Source organism: Gymnoscopelus microlampas (assembly GCF_963454915.1).
Source record: "Gymnoscopelus microlampas genome assembly, chromosome: 9".
Classification (NCBI taxonomy): Eukaryota; Metazoa; Chordata; class Actinopteri; order Myctophiformes; family Myctophidae; genus Gymnoscopelus; species Gymnoscopelus microlampas.
This window is the reverse complement of record NC_139946.1, coordinates 35,881,056-35,898,482: the sequence shown is the minus strand read 5'-3', so window position 1 is coordinate 35,898,482 and position 17,427 is coordinate 35,881,056. Positions and strand designations below refer to the sequence as shown.

Genomic DNA, 17,427 nt, shown 5'->3' with positions numbered 1-17,427 from the left:
ATTTCTCGGGCCATATCAGCATCTTGATTCAATAATGTTTGCAAAATGTATAGCACTATACTAAATTGAAAATTTGAAGGGAGAAATCACATAAATGAAAATGCTCGACTATGCACTTCAATGAGCTTAATGCATGATATGACTTCATCAATTGTCCAAGGTCCTTAATGCTGCATTGTTTCTGTGCAACATGAAAACTGTATTGCATGTTTCTTCAATGGACAAACTTCACCAAGTTACATTACATAAACCATTTATATTATGCAAATCGTTTATATAGTGCAGAAACATTACATCTCCATGGAGTATGTTTCTCAGAAAGTTGATATTAGATCGTATTTTTAAATGGCATTAGCGACAGTTTGTCTGAGCAGGGTCCTGAATCATTTTTTATGTGAGAGTCATTATCAGCTTTCAAATATTGTACCAAGAGATCAGAGTTTCTGCAGGATTACTACACAATGTTAGCAAGCTTAGTTTATTCTTTGTTCCTTTTTTTTTACTGTGTAATGTATTTAATACTTTTTCATACTGTTTTACATGTTATGCTAGTATAGTAACAGGTAACTGGTCATGTCCTTGTATGTTCCTACGTTAGTGAGTCATATTGACTCTTGTCTACACTTCATACCCAGGTGTACTGTACACGTGTTTCTGACTCAAGACTTTAACTTGTCAGATTGTTATGTGCTCTTATAACCCATATTTATGAAGACAAATAAACAACCTCAATGATAAAATGTATGGCACTCTTACTACATTTGTTTCACTTGACACAAAGGCCAGCATAGCTATTTATTGCTAATTTACAATGGGTTCATTGACTTTGTATGACTTATTTCCTAAAGAGAATAAGAATTGAATGCTTCCTTTGAGGTATTAGGTGAAATGCGTCAGTAAAATAGGCAACTATTCAGGAGTGTGGTCCAAAGCAAGCAAATGGCAACAGACTGACCCAATATAAGCTTGGCTTACACGTGCGTGGGTATATTGGAGAGTGCACACGATTACATCACATCAGCTCAATGGTTATGTCAACACACAATCTATATGATGTTTCACAAGAAAAAACAATATTTCTTCTGTGGACACACATCCTGCAAAGACTGGTTCCCTGGTTTAAATTGTATCAAAATGACTTTCCTATTTCAAGGCCTATAGAACTTCTCAAAGGAAGACATGTGGGATAATGTCAGGTTACTAGTAAGTACACACAAGTGCTCTAGAACTATAGTACGTTTCCAGTGCAACAAACCTGGAAGCGTACAGATTGGCCTATATAAATCCATAACACACCAAAGCTCTGCTTTGTGTTCATAACCTGGAACTCTGTGGAGGAGCTACTAGGGGCTAGCATGAGTTAATCTACAAAAGGAAAGCTCCTGGTTATCTGCAGACAAACATGGCCTGAGGCAGAAAGGCCATGTCAACGCTGCCTGATAAAGGGCCTCTCTTCTCAATGACCTTGATGAAAATAGCAACTGGGCAGATTGAATATGTACTCAGTCCCCCAGGCAGAGGCGAGGCTACCAGCAGCCAGCTGGATAGACACAAGGAATAAGTTTTAATTGGTAGTTTGTCTGTTGTTGTTTTTTAAGTGTACGTGATTTACCTTGGATTAAATAGTGCCTTTCATTCACTTGGTTAATGAGAGTGATAGCGTTTGCTGTGTTAGAATGACTGGACCAAATGATTGTACAATAAGTGATCAAGTAAAATAAAATATAACCTCTAAGAAAGTTTTTTTTTTAATCTTAAATGGAGAAAATCTCTAAATGTCTTCAAAAGAGATTTCATAACAGTATCATGTCCTATTCAATCTATTCATAAAGCGGACCTGCTTAAAAAATTTACAAATGGTCTCTTATATTCAGCCTACCCTACACAGTAAAATCCTCAGTGTTAATGTATCCACTAAAAAATCTGAGTGTAAAAATGTAACCAATTTGGTTACACACTACACTGCGAGTTAACTTCAGAATGAATGCTTTTATGTTGGTAATATGACTGAACTCAAAGGAAATCCATACAGTATGTTTCTTCATATTCTGTTCCTACCTGTATGTGGTGTTGGGAACGTAGACGTCCCTGGCAGGGAACTCCAGGATGTCCCTGGTGGGCCGTACTCTGCTGTCTGGGTAGGGTTTGACCTGATGAAGATCTGGGGTCAGACAGTAGTGGGGATTCTCTGGAGCTGGAGAGATGTCCAACTTCAACTGAGCTGTGGTAGACACACACAGAGAGAGAGGGAGAGACAGGGAGAGGAAGGTGAAGCAGTATGGAGAGAAGGAAGGTACATAGGAGGAGAGGAATGGAAGACAAGAGGAATTAAAAATGATCCAATAGAGTTGGACTACATGTTTACTACATACAAAACCCACCAAATGCATCAGCTGCTTTTCTACCGCGGCATGTTATAGAATGCAAACTTGCGTGTACAGACCCTTTTTTGGTGGGTTTGTTGCGATACTATATGTTATTGATCTCCTCACATCACAACAATGGCATTTAGGTTGAAAATGTTTCAAATTGATAAATTCAAAATAAGGATTTCTCTGTGTAGTGGCTAATAATACTGAATATTTAGTGTAACCATGTGACAATTTGACACTACCTGTGATTGGTCGGAGTCTCCTTAACACGGAGGATGGCCTTCTCATGTCAGCCAGGAACTTAAACAGGTCCTCATCACTCAACCTGTCCCCCTCCTAAAAACACATGTACTGGATCAAAAAAGATTTCACCACAAAATGGAAAAGTGCATCGTACTGTATGAGGTGTTTATGTTTTTTGATTGATCGATTGAATACTTTATTTTGCAAAAAACAGTTTGCAAAAACAAGGCACGGTGGCACAGATTTATGCAAAAGAATGCTAAAAGGATAACCCAGATAAGCCCTCAGGGCTTGTTTCTATTAAGGTCCTGTGTATTCAATTCATCGAGACATTTAAAGACAAATAGTAATATATGATAATATGCAAAAAGAACATCATATATACGAGTAGTAATAAGAAAGAAAGATATTTACACTAAACAGTTGGAGGGGGGGGGTCATTACCGGTGATAAGCTTAGACTTTTTACTTTTTACAGGAGCCAGTTACAATTTGCAGCCACCTGTAGGTGCTCTTTTAGAGCGGTTACTATGTAACCAGTATGTGTGCAATTATGTGACTTTGTTCTTTTTTTGGCATGCCATACATCTATATTGTCATTTCAGACAGGTTAGTGTGTAGAGAGACAGGAAATCAAGGGCAGAGAGAGAGAGGAGAGGCATGCAAGACGTCGGATTCGAACACCGGGTCCCTCACACTCTGGCTGAGCCACCAGGCTCCTGTGACTTATACAGTATATGTCTGCCCAATGGCCGGTGCTATACAAAGGCTGGAGTCATAAATAAGTGCGTTTGTGCGTGTTCTTTGTGTGGACCTGTTTGAAGAAGTTGGTGACAGTGAGTGTGGCTGGTCTGAAGCCGGTCAGGCTGCACGACTCGTCTCCACTGGTGGTCCTCTCCAGGGAACGCCTTCCCATGATGCTCGAGTTCCTCCGCTCAGACCACGAGCCTTTTCTCTCTGCACATACACACACGTTAACCAATTACTCCCTATTTTAGACGTTGCCGTATGATGGTGGTGTTGTGCATCGAAAATGTTGCGTACAATGACATGCTGAAAGTAGGGACGCCAGGATTAATGTGGTTGAGAGTTATTTTCTATAGGTTGTTTTTGTCTTTGCGTCATCATTGCATGTCCCACATATGTAAATGCGATAGTAAGGTTTTCTGAATCTACCGGACTACAAAATGTTTGCTACTCAAAGTCTGACCTCGCCAGGTCAGGGGTTCATCAAACACAAAGGGTCACGCTCAAAATAGCTTCAAATGACTTATTCGCCGTTATTTGTTGTAGATAACGACTTAAAAGACCGTTGGGTCAGTGTATCCACGAGCTTAATGCATGACTGCCAGGCCTGCGTTTGAATATCCAGTGATGTGACAATGATAATTTATGATACTACAATAAAGAACAGAACATTATAGCACTGACGAAGGTCCTGGGAGGACTGAAACGTTTGCTTTTTAATCCACTGAGCACCGAGCACATTATGGGCATCACAAAATAAAGAAAAATGTTTTTCTTTAAGTCTCGTCTAAGGAGTTTTTCCTATACCTCCATGCAGTGAGCGAGTCTCCTTCTGTCAGTTTACCTTTATGATACTACAATAACAATAGTATCATAGTAGTAAAATCCAAGTATCTCTGGATCTGCCAGTCTGTCTGCGTCCCATGCTATGCCCATATATTGAGATATTCTATTATCCGTCTGTCTGTGTCCCTTTTATGCCCATGTATGGAGATCCCTCATGTAATCAATATGTCATCATAGTATCGACATCATAAACTGCCCTGCAAGTGCTATGATAATGGGTACTGCACTAAGTGCTCTGATAAGAAGTACAACGGGTATTGATAACTGGAGGGGAATGAAAAAAGTATCGTTGCATTTTTTAAAAGAAAAGTGTGACTCCAAGTGGTCGTAATCGGTATCACTGGTTCTGTCTGGTTTGAATCTTAACATCAGACCGGTTTGGAAATGTTTTAATTGGCACAACAATAATGTGCAATACAGTATATACGGTTTAAGTGGTTCAAACTGACCCGAAAGACTCATCTCCAGCTCTGTGTCTCTCTCCAGACTGCCGGCACTGTTGACGATGTTCATCAGGTGGATGGCGGTCCAGGCGAAGGGCATGCGGTAGCGGCCCAGGCGCTGGCAGAACTGCTCCGACTGGCCGCGGAGCTTCTCCAGCTTCTCCTTGTTCTACAGCGGCGGAGGACAAACAATTAACCATTTACCCACTTATTAATTATCTGACTGTCACCGTTTCTTAATCCATACTTAGTAAAACGGACCTGAGTTGCAACTGCACCGCTTTTTTCCACCAATACCAAATCTCTTAGCCAAAAATAACTGATCTACATTCTCACAACGCAAGTGCACAACTTCAAGATACTGGAGATCAAGGAGTATGTAAAAGTGACAGAAACACACCTTGGCAGCATCAGTCTCTTTGAAAACCATGTAGGGTTCAGCACACTCTCCAATGTCCCCCTGCTGCAGCACCTTCTCCAGCTACATACAAGACACACACATCTCCATCACTATACAGTTAAATCCTCACTCTGACTTACAAATGGATAAATTAACACTGTATAATATCCACCGCATACCTGTAAACAGCTATGCCTTTCAATAAGTTACACTGCAGAATACCCCCCCCACACACACCCCCCAATAAAACTGAATATACATAATATGTATGTATACTATGTAGTACATAGTATACATACATATTATGTATTCATGTACAGATATATTATTTCTGCATGCAATATATAAAACTGTTTTCTGTGGAGGACTTCTTTTACCATTACTTATTCTATTACTCCTGACAATCACTTTCAGGAATAATCTGTGTGAGAAAGAGAAAGAGTGAGGAAATGATGTCATGAAGTTTTGACCTGGATGACCAGGAAGACATCCTGCGAGGGGTAGGTGATAGAGAAGATGGCGGAACGCGCCAGCGTGGAGATGGCCGCCGTCTGAACGTGAGGACGCAGCATCGCCTTGGTCTGCTCCGAGTTCAGGTCGAAGAAAAAGTTCTCAGATATCTAAAGGGACAAATATGCATATAGTCAACAACAAAAATGTTAAGAATTGCAACCACCCAGCTCAAAACCCACACGTGCACCTAGCACTACACTTTGAACATGGCTTTGTAAGTGTGGTTCATTCCCCACCCCTATCATGATGGCTGACACATATGGTACGTTACGTTCAAGTGAAAAATAGTCCACTTCCCTATATGATGTACTGGGGAGTTCATGTGAAACCGTGGAGCACTTGAACAGAGTAGTATATATGGGAGATGCACTCGTAATGGCAACTGCTACCCTCTAGTGTTTGTCAGATATGAAGAGGGGGATGGGGGCAAAATGTGGATGGGCTTCTCAGATAGACACATAGTACTAGTGCATGATTTAACCACATTCGCACAAGGATAAGAGGATCACAACATAAACTTTTATAGCCCACTCATCTAATTCTTGTTGGCCTCCCAACAACTTTAATGGTTTGCAGGAGTGACCCAACAACTCAGGGCTGGGAAGGCACTGAGGAAAGCACAACAGCTTACCTTTTTCTTCTCCTTGACATCGTATAAGGCCAGACTGGCGAATATGGGCTCGATTTCAATCTCAAACCTTCGAGGGGGGGGTGGGGGGAGTAGGTCAGCAGAAAGTGGCAGTTAAAAAGAGTGCAGAGCTAACAGGGTTATTTTTCAGAAAAAGGCTCGCTCCCACTTACTTCAAGGACAAGCACTTGACGAGTAGCCTCTGACCGAAGTGTTCTTTAGGTACCTCAGGCACACAATGACGTTCAATGGGCTCCTCCTACACATTCACATGGACAGTTACAGAGCAGATTGTTAAAATTACAGAGATTCTCAGGATACATGAAGACTGATACCTGAACAATCAGTGGCTCATCAAATGCTTTGCATAAGATTGAAAAAGAGACATGCCCATTGTATTTATAAAAGACTAGAACAGACCCATTTAAAAGAAAAATCCTTACATTATGGCTACAAATCATTTTCATTGCACCCTTAACTAGGACAGGGGTATTTGCAAAGTCAACCAATAATCAGCATCATTCATTTGGTGTAGCAAAAACTGTATGAACTAAGAAATGACTAAAATGTATTTTTCAAATATTAAAACAGTGTCCATATATTAGGCCAATTCAAAAAAACAACAAAATAAAACATTGAGAAGAGTGTGAAGAGATCATCATGCTGGCTGGCCATCCTACAGGATATAATATACAGTAGTGTATGGTTATGTAATGAATGTTATAGCATGTCATAAATCATGCAGAAACTAGGTCAAGATGCTCAAGCGGTTAGTTCTTGACATGGCTGGATTATTGAGCTTATTGGTACTGAATGTTGTAGCAATTTATATATTTATAGTTATACGTTATTTTCCGATTTTTCCTTTTTTGACAGGTTCTGCCTGACATTCTTGACGTCAGAGGGATAAGTAGTACAGATGCCGGGTGAGACAGAGGTGTGTACCTCATCGAGGGCAGGGTGCAGGGCAAAGAGCTCGCGATGGCGGTGGGCCTTGCGCTGCTCTTCGTTGTGTCGGTCGATCTCCTCGTTGGGGGAGCGGTCGAGGAGATGGGGAAGGACAGCGTCGGGGAGGGAGTTCTTCAGGTCAAAGATGCTGCAGGCCCAGCTGCCCCGGGGAGTGTCATCTATGGACATAGACCGCCGCTTCAGCTCATCCTGATGGGAAACAAACACAAACACAAAATCCATACACACGGGTTAGGCATTTGGGACTGCACCCATTAAGTCTGACATAGCCAAACAAAATGTACATTACAATCTGGTATTCTGAACCGAGTTGAATCGAAATCAAAGACAAATTTGATTGATGCGTTACTTACAGACTGGAAATGTGTTGCTTTCTATTTACTGCTAATAGTGCCAATAACTGCACAGAGGTTTAGAGTAAACGTTTGTATTCACTTCAGATATAGACACGTCCACAGGGTGATGTCATACCTGGTCATCCTGGTAGCTGCTGCTGTCTGGCATTTCATCAGCCTCAAACACCTGTTTAGGCAGGCCCTTCTGCCGTTCCTTCTGTTTGTCTAGAGTATTGGGGTTGAAACCCGTACCCAGCTTGTGGTATCTGATAAAAAACAATATCTCCTGTCATATTTCGTGCATTTGAATGAATAAGATGAGATGAAAATGCTCATCATTACTACATTATTTCATGTAGAATTTAAGAGAAAATGAAAATCATAACAGAAGGAGAAAGGAAGTGGTTGATTAAAGGAGCCTTACTTTCTGTTAACGATGGCCCAGTCCTCAGTATAGGACCTGACGCAGTCTCTGACATGGGCATCAGTGTCCCTGCAACACACACAGGAACAATCCCATTTGAACCACATTCAATCATGTGTCCCTATGTTTGGCATTACATTATAACACATTCTCAAAAAGCCTAAGCCTATATTTGTATGGTGGTGTCTCGCAGCACCGTTGTAGAAGGAAGTATAAGTGGTTAAACAACTAAAACAAGCTTGTTTAAGTAGCCTGAGCACAATTCATATTAAATGCCGAAAGGATAAATAAATAAAGGCATATAAATAAGGCATTCAAAATCCATACTAAACAGACTTCACTCCACCAGGCATTCAATAATGTTAAAAGCCATTAGCCATAGTGGGGCAAAATATCAATTCAATTCAATTTGGAGCTTTATTGGCATGAGAAAACATATGTTTACATTGCCAAAGCAAGTGTCAAAATACAATAAAACAGTTTAAGAAAAATGGGGAAAGTATATACAGTTGGAGGGGTACAGAATTGTGTTACAAACAGAGCTATGTCACATAGCGTCGTTATATACATGATATATATACAGGGTACAAATAGCAGCAATCTTTTGCAGTCACTTTTGGGACAATTAGCAGCATTTTCTCTCAAAATTATTTAACTAGTGTACAAAAAAGCCTCAGATTTAAAATGTGTTTAAAGGTAGCTCTGTTTATATGTGCAGTAGGTCTAGAGCAGAGGTCTTCAACAGGGGGTCCGGGACCCCTAGGGGGTCCTCAGAGTTACTACTACTCTACTCGGTACAGATTGCAGGAATATCCCACTCTCTTTTCACTGAAGTGCAGGTTTCACCAGATGAAAAAAAGCCCATTTGAAAATGCACAAGGACAACTAGTGCTCTCTGATCAGTGTCAATTGCAAATCGATTGATATATAATAGGATTACATGATGAGAGGGCATTTCCTGAGAGCGGTGATCAGGTTGCTTATTCTAAGACGCTCTGTACTGTATAAGAGCATCTGCTAAATGATCGAAATTGTCATTGTAAATTGAGGACAACCTGCTGTATATTTTTGGTACACAAACCTAAAAACAATAGCTACTTTTGGATTATATGCTTCTAGGTTAAACAGACTGGCCACCACCGCCTTCATTTCTGGGACACACAAAGCTGACATCAGGCTGTTCATAAGCATCTGGGGCCGTGTTAACCAGAGCTTACTTCATCTTTCCAACCAAACAGAGTATGCAATATGTTATTACAGGGTCTGCGACTATTCATTTTTCAAGAAGTACGCAACACCCACTACCTGCTCAGTGGCCAGGCCTTGTGGTTAGAGTGTACGCCCTGAGATTGGGAGGTCGAGGTTCAATTCCCGGCCGGGTCGTACCAAAGACTATAAAAATGGGACCCAATGCCTCCCTTCTTAGTACTCAGCATCAAGCGTTGGATTGGGCGTAAATCCCTGTGTCATACTAACGTCATGTCCAGGTGGTGTACTTGTACATCAAGCCACCTCACGCTACAGAAACAGGAGATAGGCTCCTGCCCTATGGGCCACAAGGAATAAAGAACTGAATAAACAACAAATAAGGTCCAAGCAACATGATGCTACATCGTGCCTGGATATTCATTGAGGTTCAGATTAATCACCTGTTCTTGATCCCTCCTACTTCCATTTTGCATTCCTTGTCATATGCACATTGTCTGTGACGGATATTATTCATATCCATCGACACAAATATTGTTTATTAGAACTGACGTATATGGTTTCCGATCAAAATGGTATATTTTAATTAAAGCATAATGCTTTTTTTACGATTCTTCTTTTTAAGTATGATGGAAGAGTGTAGTTTTCTGATATGACCCCCTTTAGTTGCTCAGTGACCTTACCCTTCCTCTGGAACAGCCTGTCCCACGGTGCGACACTCCCTGGGAGTGTAGATCACCTCGATGTCGTCCGGTGGAAACTCAATCAGGTCTCTGAGGGGACCTGACTCAATGATAGGAGGGTGAGTGATGAGGTACTCTTCAAAGTCCACTGGCTCCACTGCCTCTGTGAGGGGAACCTGGAAGGGGGTTAGAGGGGGACAAATCGAGTAGGAAAGAGAGCGACAGATTGACCATTATGAAGGGATGGTTAAGTTGACATGAATGTGTGGAGATCGGAGAAATGACCTTATGCACAATATATGCACACTATCATTAGTAATCTGGCTATGGAAATAGCCAGATAATACTGAAGACCCCAGTACTGCACGGGTTTGCAAAGCAATAAGCCACATGAGGCTGGTTTACCTTGGGTTAACAGCTATGAGGTGTTGTTAGGCCTGACATGGAGCAGAAGGCCTAAAACCCACTTAGCTGTTCTAAAATCGCGGCAAACCATGGTCTTGTGTGGCTTATTGCTTTTCTAAATGGTTACCAAATATGGCAACATGAAAATCATAGACAATAGACATATCAACAAAAACATCATCATAATAAAAACAAAACCAACTCAAGAACCATCAGTCTCTTTTGACAGAGTAACTGATCTTAGTTGAAGGGCCATAAGCCTTATGGCATAAGGTATGATGTGCAAATCTAATAAGGAAATATTTTCAAAGGAAGCCATATATTTGATACGGGCAGGCCTTTTGAAATGCACCCAATCTGATACAAAGACTCAGAATAGCAAGCCCTAGCATGTATGCCTATTCAAACATAGACTCATGGTTTCTTGTGTCTTAGACCATTTCTAAACTGAAGCACCCACGTGTAACCTTATATCAGCTAGTTTAGTTAAGCGTACTGTATGTGTGCACGAGCACGCATGCATATCCGACTCTCCACCAAGGAATTCAGAACACAAACACAGTCTCTCCACAATTTAATTAAACGGCAGCTTTAGCCTAATTAAGGAGGAGGGGGTTTGTTTCTCTGGGCTCAGCATCAGGCTGGTTGTTTTGGCACTGGGCTGCTGGAGGTCAATTGGCACTGCCCTTTAAAAACAATTACTGGTCAGAGAAACCAAACACTGTTGACCCTGAGAACACCCCAGTAGAGCGAGACGGGATGTGATGAACAGGTCTGTAAATGGATAGCTGACACATGCAAATAAAATGACGAATCACTCCACTTCTTCAGGCTGTATTGTAACATAATGGTGCAGTTATACTGTACTTCCAATGGCCAGTAGATTTTACTCTCACATCAGTGAGACATCAGCCACAGACATCAATATCTGAGCACCAATAAGGAGGCTATTTTGCTCTAGATTCCACTTGAGGGGTGGGTCAATTGTAGGGGGCTGAGTTATCAATTGAGATATGAGGATGACATTCCAATTAAGTTCAACAAACAAATCGATTTAATCTATTATCTTTTTTAAAGAATCAATTTTAATAAAAGCTTATCGACAGCAAAGTATGTGCAGCTTAGAAAATGGCAAAAAGTTGTACAACGAGGGCTTGAGTGGTTAATCAGAATAATAAAACATTTAAAAAATGTATCCAAAACACACTTCAAGAATATTTGATTGATCAAAAAAAGGAATCAATATAATAATCTCCAAAGAAGATAATCGATAATTGCAGCCCTAAATCCAATAGATTCACGCATGTCATCTTTGCTTCAAAATGTGCAATTAGCCAAGTGAGATGGTCAATCATTACAAACCAAATCTATCTCCACCCGATCTCTTTAGGGTTAACGTTACTCACTGCGTTGCTGGCTGCCGCTCCCACATTGAGGTTCTTGAGGAGCTGTGGTGAGCCACCATACTGTCCTGCTATCTGCTTCCTCACCTCTGCTGCCACAGTCCTGCCAAGGAAAGAAGGAGAGGAGGGGAAGAAACACAAGAGAGTTCAGGCAACAGAAGATCACATTGTTATCATGGCTATAGTTCAGGACACCTTATCTGTTCATTTATGCCTACTTGCATTTAAAAGTAAAGTTATAGCGATTGTTTTTGTTAAGGTCCTCTTGAACAGTGGTTCTCAAACTTTTTCATGTCAAGGACCCCCAAATTGACACTTATTACCGCACGGACCCCCTTTTGAAAAGATAAGCCAGGGACCCCAATAAGAGAAGGTTTTTATGGCTCTCTAGCAGTGATTCCCAACCATTTTAATTTCAAGGACCCCCAGTTTAACATGCATTAGGCTACGGACCCCCATTTAATGGCATTTATACCTCTGGGACCCCAATTCATATTGTAAAATCAATGTTAATTTAACTCTGAGAGTTACAGAACCATAAGGGTCCATTTGGTTTCTATCCATCATTTAGCTGGGGACCCCCTGGAACCCCCTCAAGTACCCCTGGGGGTCCCCGGACCCCACTTTGAGAACCAATGCCCTTGAAGGTCTGAACTGAATTGTAGAATGCTCTTAAGAAGGTCAGTGATACTGGGAATAGGTGGGTTCTCCAACAAGGCCAAAGCGTAAATACACTAGACAACACACAAGAACAGGCAGCTGAGGTAGACACTAGACAGCATGGTGCATTTCTGTTGTAGACAAGGCTAACATTTAGTATTGTGGCTCATGTCCCCAGAGGGCTTTCCCCATGACCCTGCTCCTGGCCTTACTGTGTCACCTCCGACACCGTCATATATTACACCCAGGGAAAGGAGAGAAACAAATAAAAACCTATGGACCCCAGTGATCAGCACAAAGTGCTTTGTCTGCAGCTTCCGCTGCAACCACACATGCACACACACCGTTTAAATCACAACAACCATCAGACCCACTCAGAAGCTGTTGCCTTGAACAAAATAACAACACAGCAAGTAGCCCAAGGCGACACAAACAAATAACAAATTAAAGCCGAAGAGGGCCACTTGTCATGGTCATGTTGCATGAGTAACAAGGATCCAGCAAATTTGCCATCAACTGTGGTCATCAATAGTGAAAAATGTTGCTTAAAAAAAAAAATAGTGTTGTTTTCCATGATGTTTCTTCTTCACAGGCTATATGTTATCCCATCTATCTATCCCAATCCCTACCGGAGGAAAACACTGCCAGTCCCTGTTCCATTTAATTCTTCCAGAGAATGATAGAACTGCAGTTACATACGTAACACTTGTTTTCCACAACAGCATTTTAGTGCTGAGGTCATGTCTGATAAATCTAAACCAATGGACACAAAAGTTCTTGCTACTAAAAATACTTTGTGGAGGCCATCAAAATGTTATGCAGAAGTGAAAAGCTGGCCAGCCCAACTTCCCAGCTCAGGGAAAATATGATGATGTAGGAGAGTTCCGGTGGCCTCTGCAGTGCAGTGTCGTCGTTGCCAGCGACAAAAGACAGGAGCGCTGAACCGACAAACACATTCCACTGTCCTCGCAATGCCTCCAACCAGACCTTTATTTAGCACTGGTCACTGCTCAGGAGGAGGAATAGCTTCATTAGGCAAACAGCCTTCTTGGTTTTCATCCTAAAAGAATATCAATAACTGTCAAATTCCTATAGAAGCCTGCAACAACAAAACAGCAATGTTTTCCAACAAGCTATTGGATTTTTAAGATCATGAAAGCCCACAAATGAGTGTATAAACGACTAGCAAAATGAAATACTGAAACATGTGACATCTTGATTCAGTTGATACAATTCACATCTGGACAACCAGTGAGTTCTTAAAGTTATTTTATTGACATAGTGTGTGAAATATGTTCATCTCTTATGCTGGGAGTCAACAGACACTAGTGTATCCAATTCAGACTTCCCTTTTTTTTTCCTGTGGCAAACCACAATATCTTTGAAGCCAAGTAGACAACCACAAGTGCATTTCCTAAACTGATTAAGTAGCATAAGCATACTTGAGTGTAGTCTTGCAAAGGCCAGACAATTACATAGATGTCCAATGTCTGGGGCACAACTATTGAGAAGTTGGTATGGACTGCCCCCTAAGACAAAAACAATGTGTGACTGTGACAGACATATGAATTGAGCAACCACAGACCTCCTTAGACCAACCATAGACTTTCATATCGCCCAGCCAATTAGAGGCTTGCCTGACTATTTCCCTGGCAAAACCAGGACATGGTACATACTGTCTTGTGATTGAGAGTTCCTTCTGTCACTAGAATTGATGATGTTAATATGGTGGGTCTGACCACATGATACTAACTAACTAGAGAAGTATTGGATATTGTATATCACAGCAATCACAGATGTCCCACTACTCAACTCCAGATTCCTTGCCTGCCCCTCCCACAAAACCACTAGATGTAGCCAAGAATTTGCTAAACATACTGGACACTATACTATTTTACACACACACACACACACACACACACACACACACACACACACACACACACACACACACACACACACACACACACACACACACACACACACACACACACACACACACACACACACACACACACACACACACACACACACACTAATAATGGCACAGCTTTAGCTATCAATAACTAGTCATTGGTTAGTACTTACTACTTTGTCAATGAATTGTTGACTTTTGTACGTTTGTAGAGTTGCCAAAAGGCCACGAGCTGGAAATGAAACTCGGGAATTTTGGAAATGTGCATAATTTTAATAGTGAACTTAGCTAATAGCAATACTAGATTGCATGGTTTGGTTAAAAGTATGAAGGATACCCAACTACGTATATGCACATCATGGGTGGAATTACGGTTAAGGAGGTAGAGCCTGCACACCAAACTATTGTACATCTTTATTTCAAGAAAATGTTTTGAACCGAAATGGATCTTCTTCAAGTCCGTTTCGGCTCGTTGGTTGGTTAAAAGTATGCCCATTTCATGCAATTGTAACTATTCACTGCATTCAGCAACACACTCGTCCATCACATGTACACAGATAATTTGATGTTGATTTGATGTTCTGGTCCCACTCACACCAAGGCACGCAATACTGACCAATGACAGAGTTGGAAAACATTTTGGCCATTGGGGCAAACTTCAGGCTCTTTGTGCCAGACAGAACTATCCTGAACAAGCTTGGTTGGTGAAGATGATGATTGTAAAGACGAGAAAGGATATGGAGGCCTGAGAGGTTTTGTGTGTGCGTGTGCGTGTGCGTGTGCGTGTGCGTGTGCGTGTGCGTGTGTATGTGTATGTGTATGTGTTCGCTCGGGGACTTCATGGGAATATTTTTGTAGTTTTCCAAAGTTGAATGAGTCAACTACTGTATGTCTGCTTATGATAATTAGAAAAGATTTGTTTCGTTTTTATCTGCATATGACATGGTACATTTGGGAAATGTACACATTGAATATCCCGGGAAATGTTCAACCCTAGGTGTGTCTGTTCTCTGTTGCTCACATTGTAAGCCAGGGACTGATGCAATGAATTGTTAACAGTGTGGTTGTTCTTTGTTACAGCAAATTACACCAGGCCATGCAATTCTTAGACGTCATGCATAAAGTGGAATGAACTGTGTGATTGGTCTAAATATACAAACTAGGGCTGCGACTATAGATTATTTTTGTACCAATTTTTAGATCGATTAATTTTTCCATTACTTGAGAATCACTTTTTCAAATAATTTTTCAATTGTTTTCTATATCAAGTAATTGACACAAAAAGTAAATACAATATAATTGACTAAATTGATTAGTCTGATTATCCACTTCAGCCCTATTTTATACATTGTCGTACAACAGTGACGCACAAAACTAGCCAAAATAGCCCACGGTTCCAAAGTCTGTATTATCATCACTACACCTATCATACAGCAATGTGCATAATTAAGTGAAACTTTAAGGAAAGAGGAAAATAACTTTCCGTCAAACTCCATCTCACAAGAACACATGAAAAGACTGCCATAGTTTTTGGGTCCAACTATATTCTTTCAGTGTGAAAGAAATTAAAGGCAGATGTTCAAAACCTCATGCATCATCATCTTCTTATGTAAAGACATAAGGTCTTCTTTCATTGAGCAGGAAATAGTGTGCTTTCAAGTGTGTGTGTGTGTGTGTGTGTGTGTGTGTGTGTGTGTGTGTGTGTGTGTGTGTGTGTGTGTGTGTGTGTGTGTATTGCCAGAGGAAAACAAAAACATTGACAGCCCCTATAAGATGTTGTCACTACAAAGAACAAAGAAAACTTCACACACCTGCATCACCAGCAGGGCTATGGTGATATGGACCAAATACCTCGATCATTTGTATTGTGATGATATTGTGGGTGACTATTGCTACTTTCACAAAATATGTATACAAAGAGATTGTCACCAGGCAATATTTCAGTAAAGTCAAGTAATAGAACAGCCGTAACAGTCAGATATGCTCTGAAATTTACATCACTTTTACTGTAGTGCAGACTTTAAAACTAGGAAAAGACAACACTCATTACCATAGAATATCCCAAATCCCAGACTTTATCTATTCTCATATCAACATAATATTGATATATTGCCCAGCCCTAATCACCAGCACAATGTTATTGATTTGAATGTCTTGGCATTTAACAGAGTCTGTAGCAATAGCTTTGACTGAAATCATTGTCACTCAGTATTGACAACTGTGGTCGATCATGCATTGTGTATGTTTAAACTACCTGAAGCAAGGCATTACTGCAAACCTGTACACTACTACAGTAACCGTGCATCTTAACAATGCATGTCAAACTGTGATCTTCACCCTTGAATGAGATTAAAGTCATCTGTATAAAATCACACACAAAGCCCTTTGTTAAAGAGATTACTTTGATCCTATTATCCAGGGGGCGGGGGGAACAGATGAGATCATTTGATGGCTGGAGTGAGACTTTTAACTCCCAGCCAGGCTACATCTGACAGACTCTGATCTCCATCAATGTCAACCAGCTTATAGTGAACATAAACACCAACCATATCTCTACCAGTGCCACATCCCAGCTGGCTAAAGGCTAGCAATGCAGGATAGCTAGCTGTCCCAACCCAGGGGTAGGGTACCTATCGGGACCACCATCAATCATCATCATTGAATAATAAACACTCCCTGTGTGGCCAGTCAGTGGATCACAAGCTACCGTATCGCAATGAGAGATCACTGTCTGTTGTTAAACACTGAGGAGAAATCCAGACAGAAAGCAGCCAACTATAGCATGAATGTCTGCCTGGGTTGGGTCACTCTGAGCATCCTTGGTGGTAGTAGTAGCACAGGCGGCTAACTCGGCTACTAGGCTGTGCCTGCGACAGACAGGGCCTTTTAGGATAGGAATTCCCTCAATGGGGCTCATATACAAAGCACAAACGCGACACATTGATCATCTCATGTTAGTTATATAACGTGTTCCATGTGGGGAATGGGACCCCGGAGTCCTTACCTGCTGATTTTCTGGGCGAAGGCGCGGCGTTCAGCCATGGCAGTGGCCGCTGATGTGTTTTATTTTGCAACTAGATTCCCAACACAGCAGGCAGGCAGCCTGTGCTTTCCAGTCCACTCACACTGGAACGTTACGTTACTCTCTCTGGAGCCTGAAGGGAAGAGAACGGTAATCGGAACCCTCGCCCCAAAACACGCCCGCCCCCATTTCTTTTCGTGGACCGCTCGCCCCC

General features: G+C 41.3%; 1 protein-coding gene across 11 annotated transcripts in view; it reads right to left on the bottom strand.

Moving 5' to 3' along the window:
• Positions 1–17,330, bottom strand: part of dock7 (dedicator of cytokinesis 7) — a 66,937-nt gene extending 49,607 nt beyond the window's left edge. For 10 of the 11 annotated variants that reach the window (XM_084067479.1, XM_084067482.1, XM_084067485.1 and 7 more), the window contains exons 1-14: positions 17,196–17,330; positions 11,620–11,719; positions 9,809–9,984; positions 7,920–7,988; positions 7,632–7,761; positions 7,137–7,349; positions 6,365–6,450; positions 6,195–6,261; positions 5,521–5,670; positions 5,051–5,131; positions 4,657–4,819; positions 3,429–3,571; positions 2,615–2,708; positions 2,059–2,221 (exon numbers count right to left, since the gene is read on the bottom strand). In XM_084067479.1, the coding sequence (XP_083923605.1) occupies positions 2,059–2,221; positions 2,615–2,708; positions 3,429–3,571; positions 4,657–4,819; positions 5,051–5,131; positions 5,521–5,670; positions 6,195–6,261; positions 6,365–6,450; positions 7,137–7,349; positions 7,632–7,761; positions 7,920–7,988; positions 9,809–9,984; positions 11,620–11,719; positions 17,196–17,233 (1,673 nt within the window). In that variant the 5' untranslated portion in view covers positions 17,234–17,330. Of the gene's footprint in view, positions 1–2,058; positions 2,222–2,614; positions 2,709–3,428; positions 3,572–4,656; positions 4,820–5,050; positions 5,132–5,520; positions 5,671–6,194; positions 6,262–6,364; positions 6,451–7,136; positions 7,350–7,631; positions 7,762–7,919; positions 7,989–9,808; positions 9,985–11,619; positions 11,720–17,195 lie in introns of those variants that run through there. The other variant, XM_084067489.1, reaches the window with a different exon arrangement.
• Between the last annotated feature and the right edge of the window lie 97 nt (positions 17,331–17,427).